The sequence below is a fragment of the Oncorhynchus tshawytscha genome, linkage group LG08, assembly GCF_018296145.1.
Source record: "Oncorhynchus tshawytscha isolate Ot180627B linkage group LG08, Otsh_v2.0, whole genome shotgun sequence".
In the NCBI taxonomy this organism is placed as follows: domain Eukaryota; kingdom Metazoa; phylum Chordata; class Actinopteri; order Salmoniformes; family Salmonidae; genus Oncorhynchus; species Oncorhynchus tshawytscha.
Window position 1 is genome coordinate 67370464 of NC_056436.1, and position 24006 is coordinate 67394469.

The 24006-nt window shown below is 43.6% G+C and overlaps 1 protein-coding gene across 2 annotated transcripts in view; it reads right to left on the reverse strand.

Moving 5' to 3' along the window:
• Positions 1–24006, reverse strand: part of htr4 (5-hydroxytryptamine receptor 4) — a 124757-nt gene that overhangs the window by 16359 nt on the left and 84392 nt on the right. For both annotated transcript variants that reach the window (XM_024429013.2, XM_024429014.2), the window contains one exon: positions 19782–20350. In XM_024429013.2, coding sequence (XP_024284781.1) covers positions 19782–20350 — 569 coding nt within the window. The remainder of the gene's footprint in view (positions 1–19781; positions 20351–24006) is intronic.

Sequence of the window (24006 nt, forward strand, 5' to 3'; positions counted from 1 at the left end):
AACCTGTATGGTGGAAACCTACCCCTCAGCAAAACAGGATGTCTGATGCTCATCTAGAGCATTTCCTCTTGCTGTGATACAACAGCAATCATCCGAGTGGGCTAGCTTCAGAACAAGTCTACTGCAATGTCATGTCGGATATGTGGGTAGATTGCATCTAGCTGCACTTTTTTTTGCTTAAAATGAACAACTACCTGGTGGGCTAAATGTGTGATTACACTGTGCATGTTGTAAAAAAACATTGTCCTCATATTTCTATTTCTCATTTTTGTCATTTAGCAGACGCTCTTATCCTGAGCGACCTACAGTAGTGAGTGCATACATTTTCATATTTTTTTTGTACTGGTGTCCGATGGGATAAGTGTTCAGTACCATCTACGTTGCTGTGTTACTTAAGCCCTTACTTATACCTGGTTTTAACATATATCTTTTGTTCTGCACAATGTGTTTGTGCCCACAATTTTAGACAGGTGTATATGATTCAAAAACACATTGTGATGTGACTGTGATCAGATTTTATAGGTGTAAATGGACAAAGGATGAAGGACGCATGTTAGAGGCAGGTATACAGGGCTTAAATACATTTTTGGCACAATGTTTTGTGATGTGTTCTAATGTGGCTCTGCTTAGTTGCTCAAACATCCTGCAATAAATGTTGTTAAATTGGTAATAATGTTTTTTTCTCCTTATGTGTTTTATGGGTGAAGTAATCCAAAAGTAACTGAAAGTAATCCGATTACGTTACTAGTTAAGGTAATCCAAAATGTAATTAGTAGCCAAACCCACTGGCTCCAGGTCATCTATAGGTCTTTGCTAGGTAAAGCCCCGCCTTATCGCAGCTCACTGGTCATCATAGCAGCACCCAGCCATAGCACGTGCTCCAGCAGGTATATTTCACTGGTCATCCCCAAAGCCAACTCTTCCTTTGGCCGCCTTTCCTTCCAGTTGTCTGCTGCCAATGACTGGAACGAATTGCAAAAATCACTGAAACTGGAGTCTTATATCAGCATCAGCTGTCAGAGCAGCTTACCGATCATTGCACCAGTATACAGCCCATGTGTAAATAGCCAACCCAACTACCTCATCCCCATATAGTTTTTTTTTTTTTGCTCCTTTGCACCCCAGTATCTCTACTTGCACATTCATCAACTGCACATCTGTCACTCCAATGTTTAATTGCTGACTTATAATTATTTCGCCACTATGGCCTACCTCCCTAATATTACTACATTTGCACACACTGTATATAGATTTTTATATTGTGTTATTGACTGTACGTTTGTTTATCCCATGTGTAACTCTGTCTTGTTTGTATCGCACTGCTTTCCTTTACCTTGGCCAGGTCGCAGTTGAAATGAGAACTTGTTCTCAACTGGCCTACCTGGTTAAATAAAGGTGAAATAAAATAATAAAAAATAAAAAAGGTATACTAGTGGGGTCAGAATGTACCCTAGTGGTTAGAGTGTTGGGCCAGTAACCGAAAGGTTGCTGGATCGAATCCCCGAGTCGTTCTGCCCCTGAACAAAGCAGTTAACCCACTGTTCCCCAGTAGGCTGTCATAGTAAATAAGAATTTGTTCTTAACTGACTTGCCTAGATAAATACAATTTACAATTTTAGACAGGTAACTGTAACGGATTACATTTAAAAAAGTAACCTTCCCAACCCTTGTTATCTATACAATACAAGAACAATTGCCCGTACATTGGAATAACTATGGAATATCTGATCTGCTCTATGTTGACGTATGTCTGTTCCAGCGTGTGCTATTCAAGGCTGGTGTTCTGTCTTTCTGGAGATCTGTTTCTTAAATGATAGAAACACAGTATTGTGCACCACCGTTCTGTGAGTAGACTTTAATTATCGCAATCATCTCTTATTCTGAGACTGTAAGGACTGCCGTTGAATTAGCCAGTGATATAATTCTTGTCTTGGCTGTTCATAACATTATTTTGAATTGTGTTTCTTTGTATCATTCCAGAAGCAGAAACCGTTTAAGCTTCGACGCAATAATACATTTAGATTTGAGACATCTTTATCCAGAGCAACTTGCAGTTAGTGCATTCATCTTAAGAAAGCTAGGTGGGACAACCACATACAGTATCTCACCAAGCTTTAACTCTACATTACAGCAGGGCTCTTCTCTTCCAGCAACCTGCACCAGAAGTACTGCATGCAAAAATAAACATGTTTTATTGTAACAAACACCAGATATGTGCAGTGAAATGTGTAGTTTTAAAGGGTCAGCCATAGTAGTATGGCATCCCTGGAGTAAATTACAGTATGGTTAAGTGCCTTGCTCAAGGGTACATCAACAGATATTTCACATTGTCGGCTTGGGGATACTGGTCCACCACTCTAACCACAAGGCTCCCTGCCACCCTGAGCCTAATTCACAATAAACATCACGTGTAAACATGAACAGTAAAAGTGATGCCCTGAATGCATAATACTGTATCTTGCACTGAGGGACTCCATTGATATGGAGTTTATATTACAATCTAATCAAACACCTGTGTATTAAGGAGCAGATAGCTCCCATTGGATTATACTGTATCAGGGGCCAGAATCAGATTAACAACAAGTGGTCAGTCAGGCCTATTCAGCTGCACAACAGGCTCAACGGGCAATCTGGCTGACTGGCTGGTAATTAAAAACTGTCAAGATATGGAGAGGTGGGCACGCAAGCACACACAGAACAGATGCCATACACATGATCAACATCCTTCTTGAAATACAGATAATGATAATGCAATTGGACATAAAAACATGCAATTGACCATTAAATCGATGCATATCATTTTTTAGTCATTTAGCTGACACTCTTTTCCAGAACGACTTACATGCAGACTTTTCAACTAGTTGGCTCGGGATTCAAACCAGAAATTTTTCGGTTACTGGCCCAACACTCTTAACCGCTATGCTAATGGCCCCCTAAATCACACATCATAAGGGCCCTATGTTTTGCACAACCATGTGACAGAGAACAATTTTATCCTGTATTTTAAGCCTTATCCAGAAATGAGAAATGCACAAAAAATAAAGGCATTGTCTGAGGATGGTGCTGGACCATCTGACATAAAAAGAAAAAGGGGACAGTTTGATGAAAAACTTTTCAATAATAAATAAACTTTTCAGATCCAGGCATGTCACATCATTGTCCAAAATACAGGCCCCTACAAGTCATGCATGTAATCTGAACTAGCATGTAAGATAGACAGCGGACATAGAACAGGTGGGGCGGGTTCTGTGAAATAGACTCACTTCAGACAGCGGACACAGAACAGGTTGAGGGGGTGAGGTTTGTGTGAAATAGACTCACTTCAGACAGCGGACACAGAACAGGTTGAGGGGGTGAGGTTTGTGTGAAATAGACTCACTTCAGACAGCGGACACAGAACAGGTTGAGGGGGTGAGGTTTGTGTGAAATAGACTCACTTCAGACAGTGGGACACAGAACAGGTTGAGGGGGTGAGATTTGTGTGAAATAGACTCACTTGAGAGGTTGTCAAGCAGCACTAGACAGGAACAGGCCTAGTGTTGCAGAACCAGAGCAGGAGTTTGGAGAGAGAGGAGCAGCCACTGGAGGAGAAGGGGGAGGGGGAGAAGGAGGGGGAAGGAAGAGGCAGCACAGGGTAGCAGGAGCAGAGGTCCAGACAACGGAAGAGAGAGCAGAGGGAGGGAAGGAAAATAACATAAAAGGAAGAGGAGGGAAAAGGCAGAGGAGAAGAGGTGAGAGGGAGAGAGAAAGAGAGCGGGGAAAAATCTGGTTAATCAATACGCAAGAGACTCATTCAGCAGTTACTAACCCACAGCTAGCGTACATGCAGCCAGGTCCTGTATGAGGCAGCTCTCCTCTAATTAGGAAGACCTTTCGTCAGAGCATTAATCATGATGGTTTCATTACGGTGCTTTATTCAAGCAGTTAGATTAATTAAAAAACAAACAGAGAAAATGCAATGCACCATCATTAAAGTGAATGAAAGGAGAGGTTGAAAAAGTATGTATATAAAAATATGTACAGTAGCTAATAACATAGAAGAAGCTTTGAGAGGACGTGACAACAAAACAGAGATAACAGGGACCATGAAATCAGTCAGACTGGCTCAGTGTTTACTTCTGGGCTAAAGTCAACATCCGTTCCGCGTTGATTCAACATAATTTCTTGTCTTTACCCAACAGTGAGAGTTGGGTTGTTGTTGTTGACAGAGGAGGGTGTATTGAATTGCTCTAGAGGTCTAAGGAATAGAGTGAGCCTGACCACTTTCTATAGCAGCCGTCCCCACTCAATAACATGTTACTGAGTCCCCAGACAAACCTACAGTACATACATTGATTGATGTTCCTCGATCATGATATGGTAATTAAAGAAGGTCCTCGGACAAACTTATATAGCTATTGATTGATGTTATGGTAAGGAGGAAAAAGGGTTATTAAAACAGAAATATAGCACAAATCACACTGAGAAATCAAGATGATATTCAAGATACATTGCATTTAGCCCATAAATACATTTACAAGATCTGAAAACATGCAGTTCAGTTTGTGATCACATTGTAATAATTAAGCAATAGGCCATGAGAACCCATTGATTATTGTGAACAACACACGGGTAAGGGCTGCTCTTAGGCACAATGCGGTTTTGGTGCCAGGTGACAATGTCATGCTCTTGTCAATATATTTACCACTGCTTTGGCAACTTCCTGTTTCTTTGTGTTTATTTTCTGCCAGCAGACAAAACAACCCAGACTCCCCACGCTGTCCAGACATTGTCTGGTCCAAACCTGACACATACACACATATGTGTGGCATTGTTTCAAAGCCATTCTACCAGAACCAAACATCCAGGTCCAGACTGAGTGAGTACAGGAAGTCTATTACCGATAGCATACAGTGTGCTGCTCAGTGTTGTACATGCTGCCTGATGGAGCCAGTAAGCAATCTGTGAAAATGAGGTCAAATACCCCGGAGGGACACACTGCATCTGGTGAAGACTGCTAACCCAGAGATACTCCATAATATATCCAGTACACCGTAGCCTATAAGACGGGGACCACAGTAGAGCAAATATCTGTTTAGAATATGTCTATGTTATTTGATAGCTCTGTATTCATAATGAGGGATGGAGTCCAAGGGCATTTGATCATCCTGAACTGAGAAGGTTTCAAATGTGCCCAGTTGGTGCCCACCGCAGTGAAACTCATCTGCCATGCCAGCCGGTGCTCACAAGCAGCCCCCGCGTCTCTGAGACTGTACATGTTTTCTTTGCATCGCTACACACTCCCCTGACAGAATAATGCTAAGCTCAGGGGAGAGCTGTCATCGCTGTGGCAGTGTCGACTGGGAGAAAACCAAATGTAGGACTGGGTTTCGCTGGCTCTGCTCTCTGTTATTTCTCTATATACACTATATATACAGGGGCGGCAGGTAGCCTAGTGGTTAGAGCGTTGGGCCAGTAACCAAAAGGTTGCTAGATCAAATCCCCAAGATGACAAGGTAAAAATATGTCGTTCTACCCCTGAACAAGGCAGTTAACCCACTGTTCCTAGGCTGTCAATGTAAAAAGAATTTGTTCTTAACTGACTTGCATAGGTAAAAATAAATATGAAAGTATGTGGACACCCCTTCAAATGAGTGGATTTGGCTATTTCAGCCACCCCGTTGCTGACAGGTGTGTAAAATTGAGCACACGGCCATGCAATCTCCATAGACAAACATTGGCAGTAGAATGGCCTTACTGAAGAACTCAGCAACTTTCAATGTGGAACCATCATAGGGTCCCACCTTTCCAACAAGTCAGTTTGTCAAATTTCTGCCCTGCTAAAGCTGCTCCGGTCAACTATAAGTGCTGTTATTGTGAACTGGACACGTCTAGGGGCAACAACGGCTTAGCCACAAAGTGGTAGGCCACACAAGCTCACATAACAGGTCCGCTGAAGCGTGTAATAAATCGTCTGTCCTCGGTTGCAACACTCACTACTTCCAAACTGCCTCTGGAAGCGATGTCCGGAGATTCATGAAATGGGATTCAATGGCTGAGCAGCCTCACAGTGAGGTCACAATTCCAAGTGTCGGCTGGAGCAGAGGAAACGCGCTCTCTGGCGTAATGAATCACACTTCACCATATGGCAGTTCGATGGACAAATCTGGGTTTGGCAGATGCCAGGAGAATGCTACCTGCCCGAATGCATAGTGCCAACTGTGAAGTTTGGTGGAGGAGGAATAATGGTCTGGGGCTGTTTTTCATGGTTCGGGCTAGGCCCCTTAATGCTACAACATATAATGACATTCTCGTGGATTCTGTGCTTACAACATTGTGGCAACAGTTTGGGGGAGGCCATTTCCTATTTCAGCATGACAATGCTCCTTTGCACAAAGCATGTTCCGTACAGAAATGGTTTGTCAAGATCGGTGTGGACGAACTTGACTGGCCTGCACAGAGCCCTGACCTTAACCCCATCGAACACCTTTGGGATGAATTGGAACGCTGACTACGAGCCAGGCCCAATCGCCCAAATTCTGTGCCTGACCTCACTAATGCTCTTGTTGTTGAATGGAAGCAAGTCTGCGCAAAAATGTTCCAAAATCTAGTGGAAAGCCTTCCAGAAGATTGGAGGCTGTTATAGCAGCAAAGGGGGGACCAACTCCATATTGATGCCCATGATTTTGGAGTGAGATGTTTGATGAGCAGCTGTCCATATACTGTTGTATAATCCCTATTAACACTGGAGCTGATGCAGAACACTGCTGTTGGTTCATGATACTGCCATGTGGTTTATCTCCCCTACACACACATTGGCCAAGGATTAGTTTATACAACAATCACGCAATAACAGCTCTTCTACTCACGCATAAAAAAAGGAGAAGGTCAAAGAGGAGGCATTCTTGTTCAAGGTAAGACACCTTGTGGAAGAGTAGACTGAATAATGCATCACAACCGTTCCACATCTGAAAAACAGCAACCCCTTCAGTTTTATATATTCATAATAAATGTGGTCAGATGAAAAAAAAGATGATGTACCTAGGTCTTTAGAGCTGTTGATCTATAGCTGAATGCTCTTTCCACCTAGTCCTTCAAATACTATTCAATATTTCTAGTGAAACTTTGAAGCATATGTAGGGGTCAACACTGAGGGGCAAGAGCAACTGGCAGTATGTCAGCATGTCTTTGAAAAATTCATTATTTTAAAGTGTGGAAAAAGGTCAAATGTTCCTCTCTCAGGGCTGTCCCTGTGATGAACATCTAATATGTTTACATAACCACAAAATCCCTCCTACAACTCTCTTTAGAAGTGGATATTGTAATATAGTAACAGGGAAAATTGTTAGTAGCAAAACGTCATAAAATAATTGAGCTTTAACTTAAAATATAAATCAGAATAAATGTAATTTATGGCACCAAGAAGGGAGCCAGGGAGTGCGAACCAACACAAACAGTGGCTTCTAGCGCCTCAGACATGACGACCGTCTGGCCTGGCCTTTCTCTCTACGCTCACTTAACATGGCTTAGAAATATGGCTCCTGGGAGAAAAACACAACTAGACCTACAACCACTAGACCTACAACAAATAGACCTAACACCACTAGACCTACAACCGCTAGACCACTAGACCTACAACCACTATACCTAACACCACTATACTTACATCCACTATACCTACTAACCACTAGACCTACTAACCACAAGACCTACTAACCACTAGACCTACTAACCACTAGACCTACTAACCACTAGACCTACTAACCACTAGACCTACTAACCACTAGACCTACTAACCACTAGACCTTCAACCACTAGACCTTCAACCACTAGACCTACAACCGCTAGACCACTAGACCTACAACCACTATACCTAACACCACTATACTTACAACCACTAGACCTACTAACCACTAGACCTACTAACCACTAGACCTACTAACCACTAGACCTTCAACCACTAGACCGCTAGACCTAACACCACTAGACCTAACACCACTAGACCACTAGACCTAACACCACTAGACCTTCAACCACTAGACCACAAGATCTAACACCACTAGACCTACAACCACTAAACCTACAACCGCTAGACCTACAACTCCTAGAGCTACCACCACTAGACAACTAGACCTACAACCGCTAGACCTACAACCGCTAGACCTACAACCGCTAGACCTACAACCGCTAGACCTACAACCGCTAGACCTACAACCGCTAGACCTACAACCGCTAGACCACTAGACCTACAACCACTAGACCTACAACCACTAGACCACTAGACCTAACACCACTAGACCTACAACCACTAAACCTACAACCACTAGACCTACAACCGCTAGACCACTATACCTAAACCACTAGACCTTCCTAAACCACTAGACCTTCAACCGCTAGACCTACTAACCACTAGACCTTCAACCACTAGACCTTCAACCACTAGACCTAACACCACTAGAGCTTCAACCACTAGACCTAACACCACTAGAGCTTCAACCACTAGACCTAACACCACTAGAGCTTCAACCACTAGACCTAACACCACTAGAGCTTCAACCACTAGACCTAACACCACTAGAGCTTCAACCACTAGACCTAACACCACTAGAGCTTCAACCACTAGACCTAACACCACTAGAGCTTCAACCACTAGACCTAACACCACTAGAGCTTTAACCACTAGACCTAACACCACTAGACCTACAACCCCTAAACCTACAACCACTAGACCTACAATAACTTCAACAGTCTGATTGTATCAACGGGCTCAGTGTTCTATATTTGGGCATTTAAACCATAACAGGCTATTATGCTTCAACAAGCTTTTGGGGCGGCAGGTAGCCAAGTGGTTAGAGCATTGGACTTGTAACCGAAAGGCTGCCAGATCAAATCCCAGAGCTGACAGAGTAAAAATCTGTCGTTCTACCCCTGAACAAGGTTAACCCACTGTTCCTATGCGGTCATTGAAAATAAGAATTTGTTCTTAACTGACCTGCCGAGTTAAATAAGGGTGAAAAATAAAAGCTTTCACATACATTGTACGTGATCAGATTGCAGATGTCAGCATTTATTCTGGACAGTTGTTTTCTTGCAATGCATACAAAGAATTGTATAATATGATTTAATGGCCTGAAATTCAATATGTTTGTAATGATGCTGTAGATTTAAGATTAACTTAAGGGGTCAACTGAATAGCCGTGTGGGTGGGTGGCAATTTCATCTGCTTTTACTCAGGAGTCAAAAAGGCATACGCGTGACTCCAGTACTCAGAAGGTCAAGGCTTCACATCCCTGCATATCCTTATTTGTTTACATACAACTGACTGGAACTGCAGCAGGCGTAACCATAGAAATAGAATGAAGCGAAGCTGTGTGATCATGTGGATCGTGTGGTTAGAGTTAGATGAGGTTGGAGCATGCCAAGAGAGAAATAACTACTAGGAGGCGAAATGTGCCCCATTCATTCATGTGGTAGATAAGAATCTGACCATTGCATCTGGGTACATGTCAGCTCCTGTGAGCATCACACCGACCAGTATTTAACTCCATGTGTCCCAGAGGAAAGTACTGATTCTTGAACAGGTCGTGAAAAATGTGACCAACTTCAGGCATTTATTGCTGTTAAATATTATATTTGAAATGTACTCTGCATAATTACCCCAACAGACAGAAGGTAAAAGTATCTGAGTTAATGTCTTAATTTTTAATTTCCTTTAGTTTATTCCCATTTCAACTCACTACTTAGTGATGTAATCTATTGGCTGGTTTCTTTTTCTACCCCTGAACTTTTGTCCATTATGGACTTTGTGGTGCTCTCTCATGCTGTTCTTTCCCATTTTACTGCAGAGGTAATCATCTAGAACCAAAGATCAAACTTGATCAACAATATGACCTTTCTCCCCATTCACTGTGGTAATTAGTGTTATTAAAGAAGCTGTGGTGGCCAGCAGCAAATTACACCAATTTGAGTAACTTGTGCACAACGTTCAGTTTTCCTACAGTATCTCTACCTGGCATCCTGCCCAGTACACCTATATAGCCTGGTCTTGGCCCCTAGACAGCATTTGATCACTCACAAGCACGACGTTGACATTATTACCCATCTGGGTTAAAAACTGTCTCGGTAAAGGTGGAGTTTGGGGTGTGATCAGGAATCAGCTGCTCCTAGCAGGGGTAATAATATACTTTTACGGTGCAATGTATCTACACCTGGCTGCCGAGATGGATCAATGCATCCTTCACTCTAGCCACAGATTAATATAGTCTGTTTAACTGGGAGCAGAGCCCCACTGAGTGAAGAATGAAGACAGAAGGAGATTGTAAGTAGGGCCTGTATGTTAATCATACTCTGCTGTGTTCGGTAATCACTGATCATTACATTTTCATGGGTTCCTTCCACAACTTATTCTCTCAGGTCTATAGTGTGGTTGCCTCTCAACAGGGGCTGGGGCCCGCCGCCTTGCGCCTCTCCACAGCTGCTCCGACCAACAGACATCCCAGCATACTTCACTTCTCTGTTTATCAGCCCGATTAACATGCTGACAGCTCCACCATTTGGAAACTGTTCCGGGGATTTATGTTCTCCCAGAGTTTCCAAGTGCTGCAGCAGAAAACAACTATTTTTTGCGGGGACATTGTGGAGTCTTTCATGGTCATTTATACTTTTCAATCTGGATATATTCTCAACATGTTCTGTTTACAGCGCAGACTCCCAGGGCGGAGGAGAACATTGTTAAACTACAAACGTATATGCTTTCAATTAAGGATTGTTAGCACAATCGGTCTATCAACCCTTAGATGTGACCCCCAAGTTCTTAAAATCTATTTAGTATTATAAAACATTAACCACTTAACTTAGAAATTCAATATATACTTGAATGTACCCACACCTGAGTTTTCTGAAATAACTTCATACAAAAACACAATCTTACACACTTGACTAAATATAAGTCACATATTTATGTTGTTTTCTTATGTGTTCATGTTCAGCCCTTTTGCCAGTTCAAAGAGTGGGTGTCACAGGGCCCAGTCCTATGGTCTGTTTCTGAACACTTCTTATTTCTATGGCAACAAAAGGGTTGTCAGTAGTGAATGTTTTTCAAACACGCACACTTGAAGTTTCCTTCTTTTTCTGTTCGAACAAGACTTGGTATTTGTGTTTTGTCTAGGTTTCAGTGTAAACTGTATTTTACAACAGGACAGAAGAGAAAGAGTGAATTTTTAACTGACCATATCAGAGGTTCACTTGCCTGAGAGACTGGTGCAAGTTGACGAAACATTTGTTTTATTTGATCTCTTATTTAATTTAGTCCCATGACAATATAATTACAAATATTAAAGAAAGTTTAAAGTCATTATGTCAGTTAACAGATCTACTCTGTCTTTTTCCTGTTGATTAATGGTAATAACATTCATGTCGCCGTAGCAACAAAACAAACAAATCAAGTTTCAGTTTGTCTGCAGTAATATCTGCATTCGTATATTGTGTAATAAGAAGTCTCTTGTGTTGTAATATTTCAGTCAGGGAAAAGCAGTTATGAACTAAATAATGACTACACTTTCATAAAAAAGGGTTCCAAAAGCATTATTTGGCTGTCCCCTTTGGAGAACCCTTTTTGGGTCCAGGTAGAACTCATGCAGGGGAGGCGGATGTCTCTGGCAGAGAGCCACACATGCTGTCCGGGGTGAAAGAGTGGCATAGGTCGGCGGCATCTGTCGGCAAAGCGTTTCTGGGTATTAGAGGCTTCCTGCAGATGCTGGTGAGCGAACTCCCATACCCGCTCACTACGCCAAAATCAGTCGTCAACAGCTGGGACAGTACTAGGCTCCGCCTCCCAGGGAAACATGGGGGGGGGGGGTGTTGGTAACCAAGTACACACTGAAACGGATTAGGGTGGAGGGATGAATGCATGAGTGAGTTCTGAGGGTATTCGGCCCAGGCCATATACCGACCCCAGTCGTGTGCCAATGCACACTGAGGTCTGTTCAACGCTGGTCCGACCAAGCTGACTCCACACTCCAAGACTGCTTCCATCACGTGGACTGGGAGATGTTTCGTATTGCGTCAGACAACAACATTGACGAATACGCTGATTCGGTGTGCGAGTTCATTAGAACGTGCGTTGAAGATGTCGTTCCCATAGCAATGATTAAAACATTCCCTAACCAGAAACCGTGGATTGATGGCAGCATTCGTGTGGAACTGAAGGCGCGAACCACTGCTTTTAAATCAGGGCAAGGTGTCTGGTAACATGACTGAATACAAACAGTGCAGCTATTCCCTCCGCAAGGCTATCAAACAAGCTAAGCGCCAGTACAGAGACAAAGTAGAATCTCAATTCAACGGCTCAGACACAAGAGGCATGTGGCAGGGTCTACAGTCAATCACGGACTACAGGAAGAAACCCAGCCCAGTCACGGACCAGGATGTCTTGCTCCCAGGCAGACTAAATAACTTTTTGCCCACTTTGAGGACAATACAGTGCCACTGACACGGCCTGCAACGAAAACATGCGGTCTCTCCTTCACTGCAGCCGAAGTGAGTAAGACATTTAAACGTGTTAACCCTCGCAAGGCTGCAGGCCCAGACGGCATCCCCAGCCGCGCCCTCAGAGCATGCGCAGACCAGCTGGCCGGTGTGTTTACGGACATATTCAACCAATCCCTATACCAGTCTGCTGTTCCCACATGCTTCAAGAGGGCAACCATTGTTCCTGTTCCCAAGAAAACTAAGGTAACTGAGCTAAACGACTACCGCCCCGTAGCACTCACATCCGTCATCATGAAGTGCTTTGAGAGACTAGTCAAGGACCATATCACCTCCACCCTACCTGACACCCTTGACCCACTCCAATTTGCTTACCGCCCAAATAGGTCCACAGACGATGCAATCTCAACCACACTGCACACTGCCCTAACCCATCTGGACAAGAGGAATACCTATGTGAGAATGCTGTTCATCGACTACAGCTCGGCATTCAACACCATAGTACCCTCCAAGCTCGTCATCAAGCTCGAGACCCTGGGTCTCGACCCCGCCCTGTGCAACTGGGTACTGGACTTCCTGACGGGCCGCCCCCAGGTGGTGAGGGTAGGCAACAACATCTCCTCCCCGCTGATCCTCAACACTGGGGCCCCACAAGGGTGCGTTCTCCTGTACTCCCTGTTCACCACGACTGCGTGGCCACGCACGCCTCCAACTCAATCATCAAGTTTGCGGACGACACAACAGTGGTAGGCTTGATTACCAACAACGACGAGACGGCCTACAGGGAGGAGGTGAGGGCCCTCGGAGTGTGGTGTCAGGAAAATAACCTCACACTCAACGTCAACAAAACTAAGGAGATGATTGTGGACTTCAGGAAACAGCAGAGGGAACACCCCCATCCACATCGATGGAACAGTAGTGGAGAGGGTAGCAAGTTTTAAGTTCCTCGGCATACACATCACAGACAAACTGAATTGGTCCACTCACACAGACAGCATCGTGAGGAAGGCGCAGCAGCGCCTCTTCAACCTCAGGAGGCTGAAGAAATTCGGCTTGTCACCAAAAGCACTCACAAACTTCTACAGATGCACAATCGAGAGCATCCTGGCGGGCTGTATCACGGCCTGGTATGGCAACTGCACCGCCCTCAACCGTAAGGCTCTCCAGAGGGTAGTGAGGTCTGCACAACGCATCACCGGGGGCAAACTACCTGCCCTCCAGGACACCTACACCACCCGATGCTACAGGAAGGCCATAAAGATCATCAAGGACATCAACCACCCGAGCCACTGCCTGTTCACCCCGCTGTCATCCAGAAGGCGAGGTCAGTACAGGTGCATCAAAGCTGGGACCGAGAGACTGAAAAACAGCTTCTATCTCAAGGCCATCAGACTGTTAAACAGCCACCACTAACATTGAGTGGCTACTGCCAACACACTGTCAATGACACTGACTCTACTCCAGCCACTTTAATAATGGGAATTGATGGGAAATGATGTAAATATATCACTAGCCACTTTAAACAATGCTACCTTATATAATGTTACTTACCCTACATTATTCATCTCATATGCATACGTAGATACTGTACTCTATATCATCGACTGCATCCTTATGTAATACATGTATCACTAGCCACTTTAACTATGCCACTTGGTTTACATACTCATCTCATATGTATATACTGTACTCGATATCATCTACTGTATCTTGCCTATGCTGCTCTGTACCATCACTCATTCATATATCCTTATGTACATATTCTTTATCCCCTTACACTGTGTATAAGACAGTAGTTTTTTTTTTTGGAATTGTTAGTTAGATTACTTGTTCGTTATTACTGCATTGTCAGAACTAGAAGCACAAGCATTTCGCTACACTTGCATTAACATCTGCTAACCATGTGTATGTGACAAATAAAATTTGATTTGATTTGATTTGATTTGATTTGATTTGACATTGTTGGCGAAGGTACTTCGCTATTTCTTGGTTCAGGCATTCTGCCTGCCCGTTGGTCTGGGGATGGCACCCGGTGGAGAGGCTGAGGGCGACCCCCAGTCGGTCACAGAAGGCTCACCACACCAGGGAGACAAACTGGGGCCCGCGGTCAGAGACTATGTCCTCCGGAGTCCCATAAAGACAAAACACCTGCTGGAACATACACTCAGCCAATTCCATGGCATTAGGTAAATGAGGAGGAAGAACCAGACGACACATTTTTGAAAAACGGTCTACTATGACAAGGATGGTGGTGTTACCAGAGGATTCAGGAAGGTCTGTGATAAAATCAACAGCTATGTGGGACCAGGGTCTGTGAGGGATTGGCAAAGGTTGAAGCTTACCGGAAGGGAGATGATGAGGGCTTTTGGTTTGGGTGCAGACTGAACAGGAGTGTACGTAATCCCTTACGTCGGATGCCATGCCATGTTACTGGTCGGAAGGTCAGACTGGTGATAGCACTGGTGATAGCAGTTTGAGAGCATCAGCTTTTACGTTTTTCTTTCCAAGGATGTAAGTTACATGACAATGGAAGCGTGTGAAGAGAGCCCAGCAGGCTTGTCTCTAGTTTAACCTCTTGGCCCCTCTGATATATTCCAGGTTACAATGATCTGTTAGGACGAGGATGTTGTGCACCCTCCAACAAGTGGCGCCATTCTTCAATGGCCAGCTTAATAGCCAGGAGTTCTGTTCCCCACATCGTAATTCCTCTCAGTGGGGGATAACTTCCTGGAGAAGAAGGCACAGGGATGTGATGTGGGTTGTTCAATATGGTCAAGGACCCATTGAAGAACCTGCACATGCTGTATGTGTTCCTTCAGGGAGTGGAAGTAAATCAGGATGTCATCAATGTAGGCGATGAGAAAGCAGTTGATCATATCCTGGAAAACCTCATTCATAAAGGATTGGAAGACGGCAGGGGCGTTAGTAAGGCCGTAGGGCATAACCAGGTATTTGTTGTGCCCTCGTGCGGTGATAAAGGCCGTCTTCCATTCGCTGCCTTCACGTATAGGGACAAGGTCATATGCACTTCGCAGGTCGAGTTTTGTATAGAAGTTAGCGCGGCCCACTTGTTCAAGAGTCGCTGGGATCAGAGGAAGAGGGAAACGGTTCTTGATTGTGACATAATTTAGGGAATGGTAATCAATACATGGACGGAGACCACCATCCTTTTTTTCCAACGAAGAAGAAGCTGGACACAGCCGGGGAAGAAGGACGAATGAAACCGTTTGAGTGTTTCATCACTGTAGGTGATAGGTCACTGTAGTACTGTAGGTCTCCATTGCCTCATTTTCTGGGATAAATAGGGGCTAAACACGGCCCTTCGGTGGGGACACTCCAGGGAGTCAGTCACTGGCACAGTCTCCTGGGCGATGTGGTGGCAGAGTGGAGGCCTTGATTTTGCTAGAGACATTGCTGTACTGGGCGTATTCAGATGGTATGGTGGGTGGCACTGCAGCGGCAGAGTCCTCAATGGTGGTGGCTCTGCAGGGAAGGATGGGACAACTTCCAGGTAGAAGACCAGGATTGTCGTTCACCTTGTCACCACGAGATGGCAGGGTTATGACGACAAAGTCAGGGGTGTCTGAGGATGAGTGGCTGTTTGGTGGATGAGAGTTCCATTAGTTGAACGCTTTCGGTGTGGAAGACTCCAATCTGGAGAGTGACGCTCTGTATCAGGTGCGTAATGAAGCCCGTGCCCAATGGCTGCCCGTCCAGGGTGTTAAGGGAGGGGTCACATGTGGTAGATCAATGTCAAGCTCTTGTACTAGCTGGTGATCGATATTATTACCTGCTGCTCTATCAAGCCCTCTATGTACTTAGTAACCCCCTTCACGGTTATTCATACTGGGATGGACAATTTATTCTGGGAGATATTTAGAAATAAGGACACGCCTATCTGCATGGCAGCGGAGGGACCCTTCTCAACTCTCCGTTGGGGACGAACAGGGCAATGGCTGAGAAGATGATCTTTCTCTCCACAGTATAGGCAGAGCCCTTCTTGGATCCGCCTTTGACGTTCGATACATGGGAGAGGTGCATGGCCCAACTACATGGGCTCTGAAAGACTAGGAAGGGATCACGGAAAGAGAAGGTGTCGCGTTCCTGTGTGGTAGAGCTCTTCGGGCAGCTGAATTGCATCCTTGTTATAGTTCTAAGAGGAAGGAGAGTGATCGAATACCTCTTTGAAGAGGGTGTGGAAATGGGTGACATATCCGAGTTCTGTGCTGTTGGCAGTCCAAATGGCGGTGGCCCAATCCAGGGCTTTGCCTGTGAGTTGAGACGCAACAAAATCCACCCTGCTCTTGTCGGCGGCGAAGTTAGTGGGGTTGTGCTCAATGTATTTGCTGCATTGCATCAGAAATCCCTGACAATCCCTGACATTTCCCAGGTGAACCATCATATTTTCCAGGCATGAATATAAATGAAGGAGGGCTATGGGTTACGATACCTGGCATCGGAGGAGAAGGGATAGGCAGCTGTTTATTTTGCCTTCACAGAAGGCAGGAATCGTAGTCATAGGCAGGCAATGGTCATACACAGGTAGGCAAACAGGCAGGTGAATCAAAACTAGGTCTGAAGGCTATAACTGGTTCTGACAAACGAGCTAGGAAAGGGCTTAGTAGAGTCAAAATGTAGAGTCAAAATACCTCACAAAGGCACAAACAGAATGAACTGAACTAAATAAGGAGCTGATGAGACCAGGTGAGTAACTAACACAGGTGAAATCAATGAAAAAAATAAAGACAGTGCTATGTTCAAGAACACACAGAGACAGGGCTACATTCAAGAACACAACAAAACAGAACACAAGGTTGACTAAGAAAATAAATACAGAACCTTATCTGTTGTTCCATGTAGGGAATCTGTTATTCAGTGCGTTTGTATTGGCTAATACCCCCCTCTTTATAGAATTTGTGGAATGTTTTTCCTTCTTAATGCATTTGAGCCAATCAGTTGTGTTGTGACAAGGTAGGGGTGGTATACAGAAGCCAGTTTGAAGTTCCAGAACTTTGAAAGTTTCCTCAAGTGCAGTTGCAAAAACCATCAAGCGCTGTGAAGAAACTGGCTTTCATGGGGACCACCACAGGAAAGGAAGAACCAGAGTTACTTCTGCTGCAAAGGACAAGTTCATTAAAGTTACCAGCCTCAGAAATTGCAGCCCAAATAAATGTTTCACAGAGTTCAATAACAGACACATCTCAACATCAACTGTTCAGAGGAGACTGCATGAATCAGGCCTTCATGGTCGAATTGCTGCAAAGAAACCACTACTAAAGGACACCGATAAGAAAAAGAAACACGAGCAATGGACATTAAACCGGTGGAAATCTGTCTTTTGGTCTGATGAGTCCAAATTTGAGATTTTTGGTTCCAACCGCTGTGTCTTTGTTGTGTCTCCTCTGCTGTTTTCTTTGTGAGACTCAGAGTAGGTGTATGTATGACCTCTGCATGTGTTGTTCCCACAGTGAAGCATGGAAGAGGAGGTGTGATGGTGTGGGGGTGCTTGGTGGTGATACTTACATCCCATCTGGTTTGCGCTTAGTGGGACTATCATTTGTTTTTCAACAGGACAATGGGACAAAATACCTCCCAGGTTGTGTAACGGCTATTTGACAAAGAAGGAGAATGATGGAGTGCTGCATCAGATGACCTGGCCTCAACAATCACCCGACCTCAACCCAACCCAATTGAGATGGTTTGGGATGAGTTGAACCGCAGAGTAAAAGAAAAGTGAAAGAAAAGCAGCCAACAAGTGCTCAGCATATGTGGGAACTCCTTCAAGAATGTTGGAAAAGCATTCCAGTTGAAGCTGGTTGAGAGAATGCCAAGAGTGTGCTAAAACTGTCATCAAGGCAAAGGGTGGCTACTTTGAAGAACCTCAAATATAATATAAATATATTTATATATTATATTTATTTATTTATATATTTATTATATATATATATATATATATATATATATATATATATATATATATATATATATATTGTTACTACCTGATTCCATATTTTTTTATAGTTGTTACTACCTGATTCCATATGTGTTATTTTATAGTTGTGATGTCTTCACTATTATTCAACAATGTAGAAAATTATACAAATAAAGATAAACCTTTGAATGAGTAGGTGTGTCCAAACTTTTTGACTGGTACTGTACATCAGGTCCAATGTCTAGTGACCCTATAATAGCCATGTAACATACATCAGGTCTAATCTCTAGTGACCCTATAATAGCCATGTAACATACATCAGGTCTAATCTCTAGTGACCCTATAATAGCCATGTAACATACATCAGGTCTAACCTCTAGTGACCCTATAATAGCCATGTAACATACATCAGGTCTAATCTCTAGTGACCCTATAATAGCCATGTAACATACATCAGGTCTAATCTCTAGTGACCATCAGATAATAGCCATGTAACATACATCAGGACCCTATCTAACCATCTCTAGTGACCCTATAATAGCCATGTAACATACATCAGGTCTAATTTCTAGTGACCCTATAATAGCCATGTAACATACATCAGGTCTAATCTCTAGTGACCCTATAATAGCCATGTAACATACATCAGGTCTAACCTCTAGTGACCCTATAATAGCCATGTAACATACATCAGGTCTAACCTCTAGTGACCCTATAATAGCCATGTAACATACATCAGGTCTAAGCTCTAGTGACCCTATAATAGCCATGTAACATACATCAGGTCTAATCTCTAGTGACCCTATAATAGCCATGTAACATACATCAGGTCTAACCTCTAGTGACCCTATAATAGCCATGTAACATACATCAGGTCTAACCTGTAGTGACCCTATTATAGCCATGTAACATACATCAGGTCTAACCTCTAGAACAGCCAAGGGGTTAAATTAATTATGCATTGAGTGGACAGAGCAATACAGTTTTTATTCCATTATAGTCTGAGAATTCTAAAATTGGACAGTTGGGTGGGTGGCTGAAATGTAATAAGCCGGCTGCTTGATGTACTACTGCAAGTCTCTAGCTCACCAAGTCTCACAGCAAAGCAAACAGTCTTTTGTAGATGGTCATCTGTGTAAACTAATATGTCTCATCAGTCCTCAGATCCAGGAACATGGTGGGATTGTTAAGGCAGCTACATGGTGGTCATGTAGGCTACAGTTCATCCACATGGACTTGATCCATGTCTCCCCTGCCTAAGAACCCATTCAATATATTAATAATAAAATCTCAAGCTGCCGCCAACACCATCTGAAGAGTATCTGTGGGCTGTAGAGAGTTAGTGAAGGGCTCTCAGGTAGGTGAGGAGGAAGTAGACACTTACTTGAGCACATGGGTGGAGCCGTTGATCTGTGTGGCCGAGCAGGGGGGCCCCGGCCCCAGTATGGATGGCCGCCTGGCGCTGTAACGCTTTCTCCCACAGCAGAGGATGATGAGGAAGGCACGGCGGAAGGACTTGTTCAGGAAGGCATAGAGAATGGGATTAAGCATGGAGTTAATGTAGCCCAGCCACAGGCATGCTGCCCACAGCTGGCCTGGCACTGTGTAGTTTATAAAGGGGTCCACCACGTTGGTGATAAAAAAAGGGGCCCAGCACAGGCAGAAACAGCCCATGATGATGCACAGAGTCTTGGCCGCCTTGGTCTCTGTACGCATGCGGTGGTTGCGCTGGTGGTCGGCGCTGTCTGCCGAGGCGGCCCCCGCCCGTTGCAGCATACTGATTTGGCGTGCGTGCTCCCGTGCAGTCACATAGATGCGCTGGTAGGCCAGCACCATCAACCCCAGTGGGATGTAGAAGGCCACCACGGAACACGTCAGAGCGTAGGGCTTGTTGACCATGAAGACACACGCCGTCGCGTTGACTGCGTCACCGCTGAACTTCCGCTCCTCTATCTACCAAGGGGTTGAGATGTGGTAACACCACCACCACCACCACCACCACCACAGAGACACACAGACACACACACACACACACACACACACACACAGACACATCACAGAAGAAGAAAAAACACATGGTTAATGTGTCAGTTCATGAAACAGAACAGAACAGTAATCATTCAGAGAATAAGTATATGACATGGCAAGTTTATATGAATCAGATCAATACAGTTCAGTGAAAAATGTTGTCAATTAGTTATGTCTATGGTAAGAGGACTGAGCTTGTCAGGGTTTTCTACCATTTACAATGGAGCCCTGTAGGCTCCTGTTCATCAAGTAGATTTTCTAAACCCTTAAACGTATCTAGGAGAGCAATGATGAATGGTGCAAAACCAAACTTCCATCAATGCTATTTCCTGAAAGTAGCGACTAGGTCCAGAGTGGGGAAGATGAGGGCTTTGAAACAGATCATTAATCACTGTCCTCCACCGGCACCCTGCCAGAATCTCTGGCCACCTCAGGTCATACCTGTCTCTACTCTGGAGAAAATAAATTACACTAGTCTACGATTGATAGGTATATGCACTGCATATATACAGTACGCACAGCGTATGACTGCCCTGCTAATGTGCCCTGCTAGATCTTGTAAACTATCAAAAGTAGACCCATAACTGATCCAAATGTTTTACTAATCAAACATGTATTCAAATCACCAGGCTTTTGAATGATTATTCAAATAGGTGTTTGGCAGAAAAGCTAATTCTTTATTTATTGTTTAATTATTCAAGGCTCCCTTTGTTATTTCATTTCAAAATAAAATGCTTGTTTGTATTTGAAGGAATACTCAGCGATATGACGTAGATGCAGAAAGTAAACATCATAGTGGGTCAATTTTCACAACAACTAAGAGCGTTGAAGCGTGAGGCTCAACTCCTCTGCTGTTTTGGTTCCCTGGCTCGTGCACATGCGCAGATACTGTGTGTGACTGTGTGAGAGCGAAGTCTTGTATCTCACTCATCTCAATATCTGCGGTGCTGCTCGTGGCAACGTCATTTAGCTGAGTCCCTCTTTCAAAGGCATGAATGACTCGTATGACATGAATGAACGATTGATTGATTATATTGAATTAGGCTAAGTTACGTGAAGACAGATAAAACAGGACACGCCCTCAGCTCGAGGGTGAATAGAGCATTTAAGACTACTACTTGAGTCAAGAGCAAATCAATACACTTGATTTAGGCTACATTATTGCATGCTACAGTTTTTTTTATCACTTTGGTGCAATGTTCACAACTGTGTGGTACATGTTCACAACTATGTGGTACATGTTTACAACTGTGTGGTACATGCTTACAACTGTGTGGTACATGTTCACAACTGTATGGTGCATGTTCACAACCATATGTTCACAACTATGCGGGGCATGTTCACAACTGTGTGGTACATGTTCACAACTATGTGGTACATGTTTACAACTGTGTGGTACATGCTTACAACTGTGTGGTACATGTTCACAACCATATGTTCACAACTATGTGGTACATGTTCACAATTATGTGGTACATGTTCACAACCATGTGCTACGTGTTCACAACTATGCGGGGCATGTTCACAGCGGCATGGTACATGTTCACAACTATGTGGTACATGCTTACAACTGTGTGGTACATGTTCACAACTGCATTGTACATGTTCACAACTATGTAGTACATGTTCACACTTATGTGGTACATGTTAACAACCATGTGGTACATGTTCACAATTATGTGGTACATGTTCACAACCATGTGCTACATGTTCACAACTATGCGGGGCATGTTCACAACGGCATGGTACATGTTCACAACTATGTGGTACATGCTTACAACTGTGTGGTACATGTTCACAACTGCATTGTACATGTTCACAACTATGTAGTACATGTTCACACTTATGTGGTACATGTTAACAACCATGTGGTACATGTTCACAACTATGTGGTACATTTTCACAACTCTTAGTGCACAACTCAAAACAGATTAATTTTATTTTACCAGGCAAGTCAGTTAAGAACAAATTCTTATTTTCAATGACAGCCTAGGAACAGTGGGTTAACTGCCTGTTCAGGCGCAGAACGACAGATTTGTACCTTGTCAGCTCGGGGATTCGAACTTGCAACCTTACGGTTACTAGTCCAACGCTCTAACCACTAGGCTACCCTGCCGATCATCCAAGGGGCAGTTGTGAAAACTCTAAGCACATCAAATCAAACTGTATTCGTCACATGCGCCAAATACAACAGGTGTAGAACAGACAGTGAAATGCTTACTTACAAGGCCTTAATCAACAATGCAGTTTTAAGAAAAATAAGAGTATAACAAATATTTACTAAATAACAATTTTAAAATGAGTTGCACAATAAAATAACAATAACTAAGGCTATATACACGGGGTTACAGTACCGAGTCAATGTGCAGGGGTACGGTTGGTCGAAGTAATTGAGGTAATATGTATGTTTAGGTAGGGGTAAAGTGACTATGCATAGATAATAAACAGAGTAGCAGCAGCGTAAAAGTACAACACAAAATCATATAAAATCACTTCTTCACCAAGATTAATCAGTGTTTCATCTGGAAATACATATTTCACATTGCAATACATGTTCATATTAAGTATCTGCCTTTTACAATGCAACGCTCGCATTACTTTGATATGATTCTCTTCTCTTTTGTTAACAATCTCTTAGATGTAAAGTCCCCTGTTTAGGGGATCTGCGTGGTTCTGGTACTGGTTCCAACCAACTATTTTGCTTATAAATCGATCTGTGGACACCGTAGATCGAAATATGCAAACGTTTTGCCTGTGTGACGTAGGATTTGAAATCTGAAACCACTTGAAGCTGGAATGTCCCTCCTACCATTTAATCTGCTCCCACTGTCCATCACCTCCTGCCTCAACCCTACATCACAACCACTAACAAAGCGCATGTAAGCGGTGTGTATCTGGTGGCAGCGAAGTCAGACGCAGGAGAGCAGAACTGGGTAATAACCGGAGCAGTTTACTATACATATATATAACCACCGGCATCCAGAATAATAAAGAACGGGTACAAAACCCGACGTGCACCAGACCATAAATGTGCACAAGCACTTACAACAAACAATACCACACAAAGACATGGGGGGAACAGAGGGTTAAATACACAACACGTAACGAGGGAATGAAAACCAGGTGTGTGGGAAAACAAGACAAAACAAATATAAAATGAAAAATGGATTGGCGAGTGCTAGAAGACCTGTGACGTCGACCGCCGAACACCGCCCGAACAAGGAGAGGAACGTGACAGCGCATGGCTGCAATACTTACATCGTAGTGCATCAGGGGACAATCGTTTCATCCCTATTGTACATTCAGAGATTGATTTATAGCAATTAAAAATATATATATAATCGAAACACTATCTGTTTGTCATAGATGGACAAGATTAATATGAGATGAGGAAGCCAAGCTAAAGCTCCTTGAGACGTTCACAGCGATGGGGGCAGACGCTTTGATCAAGAGAGACCTTTATAAAACATGCACATTTTCTCTAACACTAAAGATATCAAAATGTATTTTACAGTATACAGAAGATAGCCATATTTGGTAAAAGACCAAGTCTATATCAAATTCAAATCATTGTATAGGGA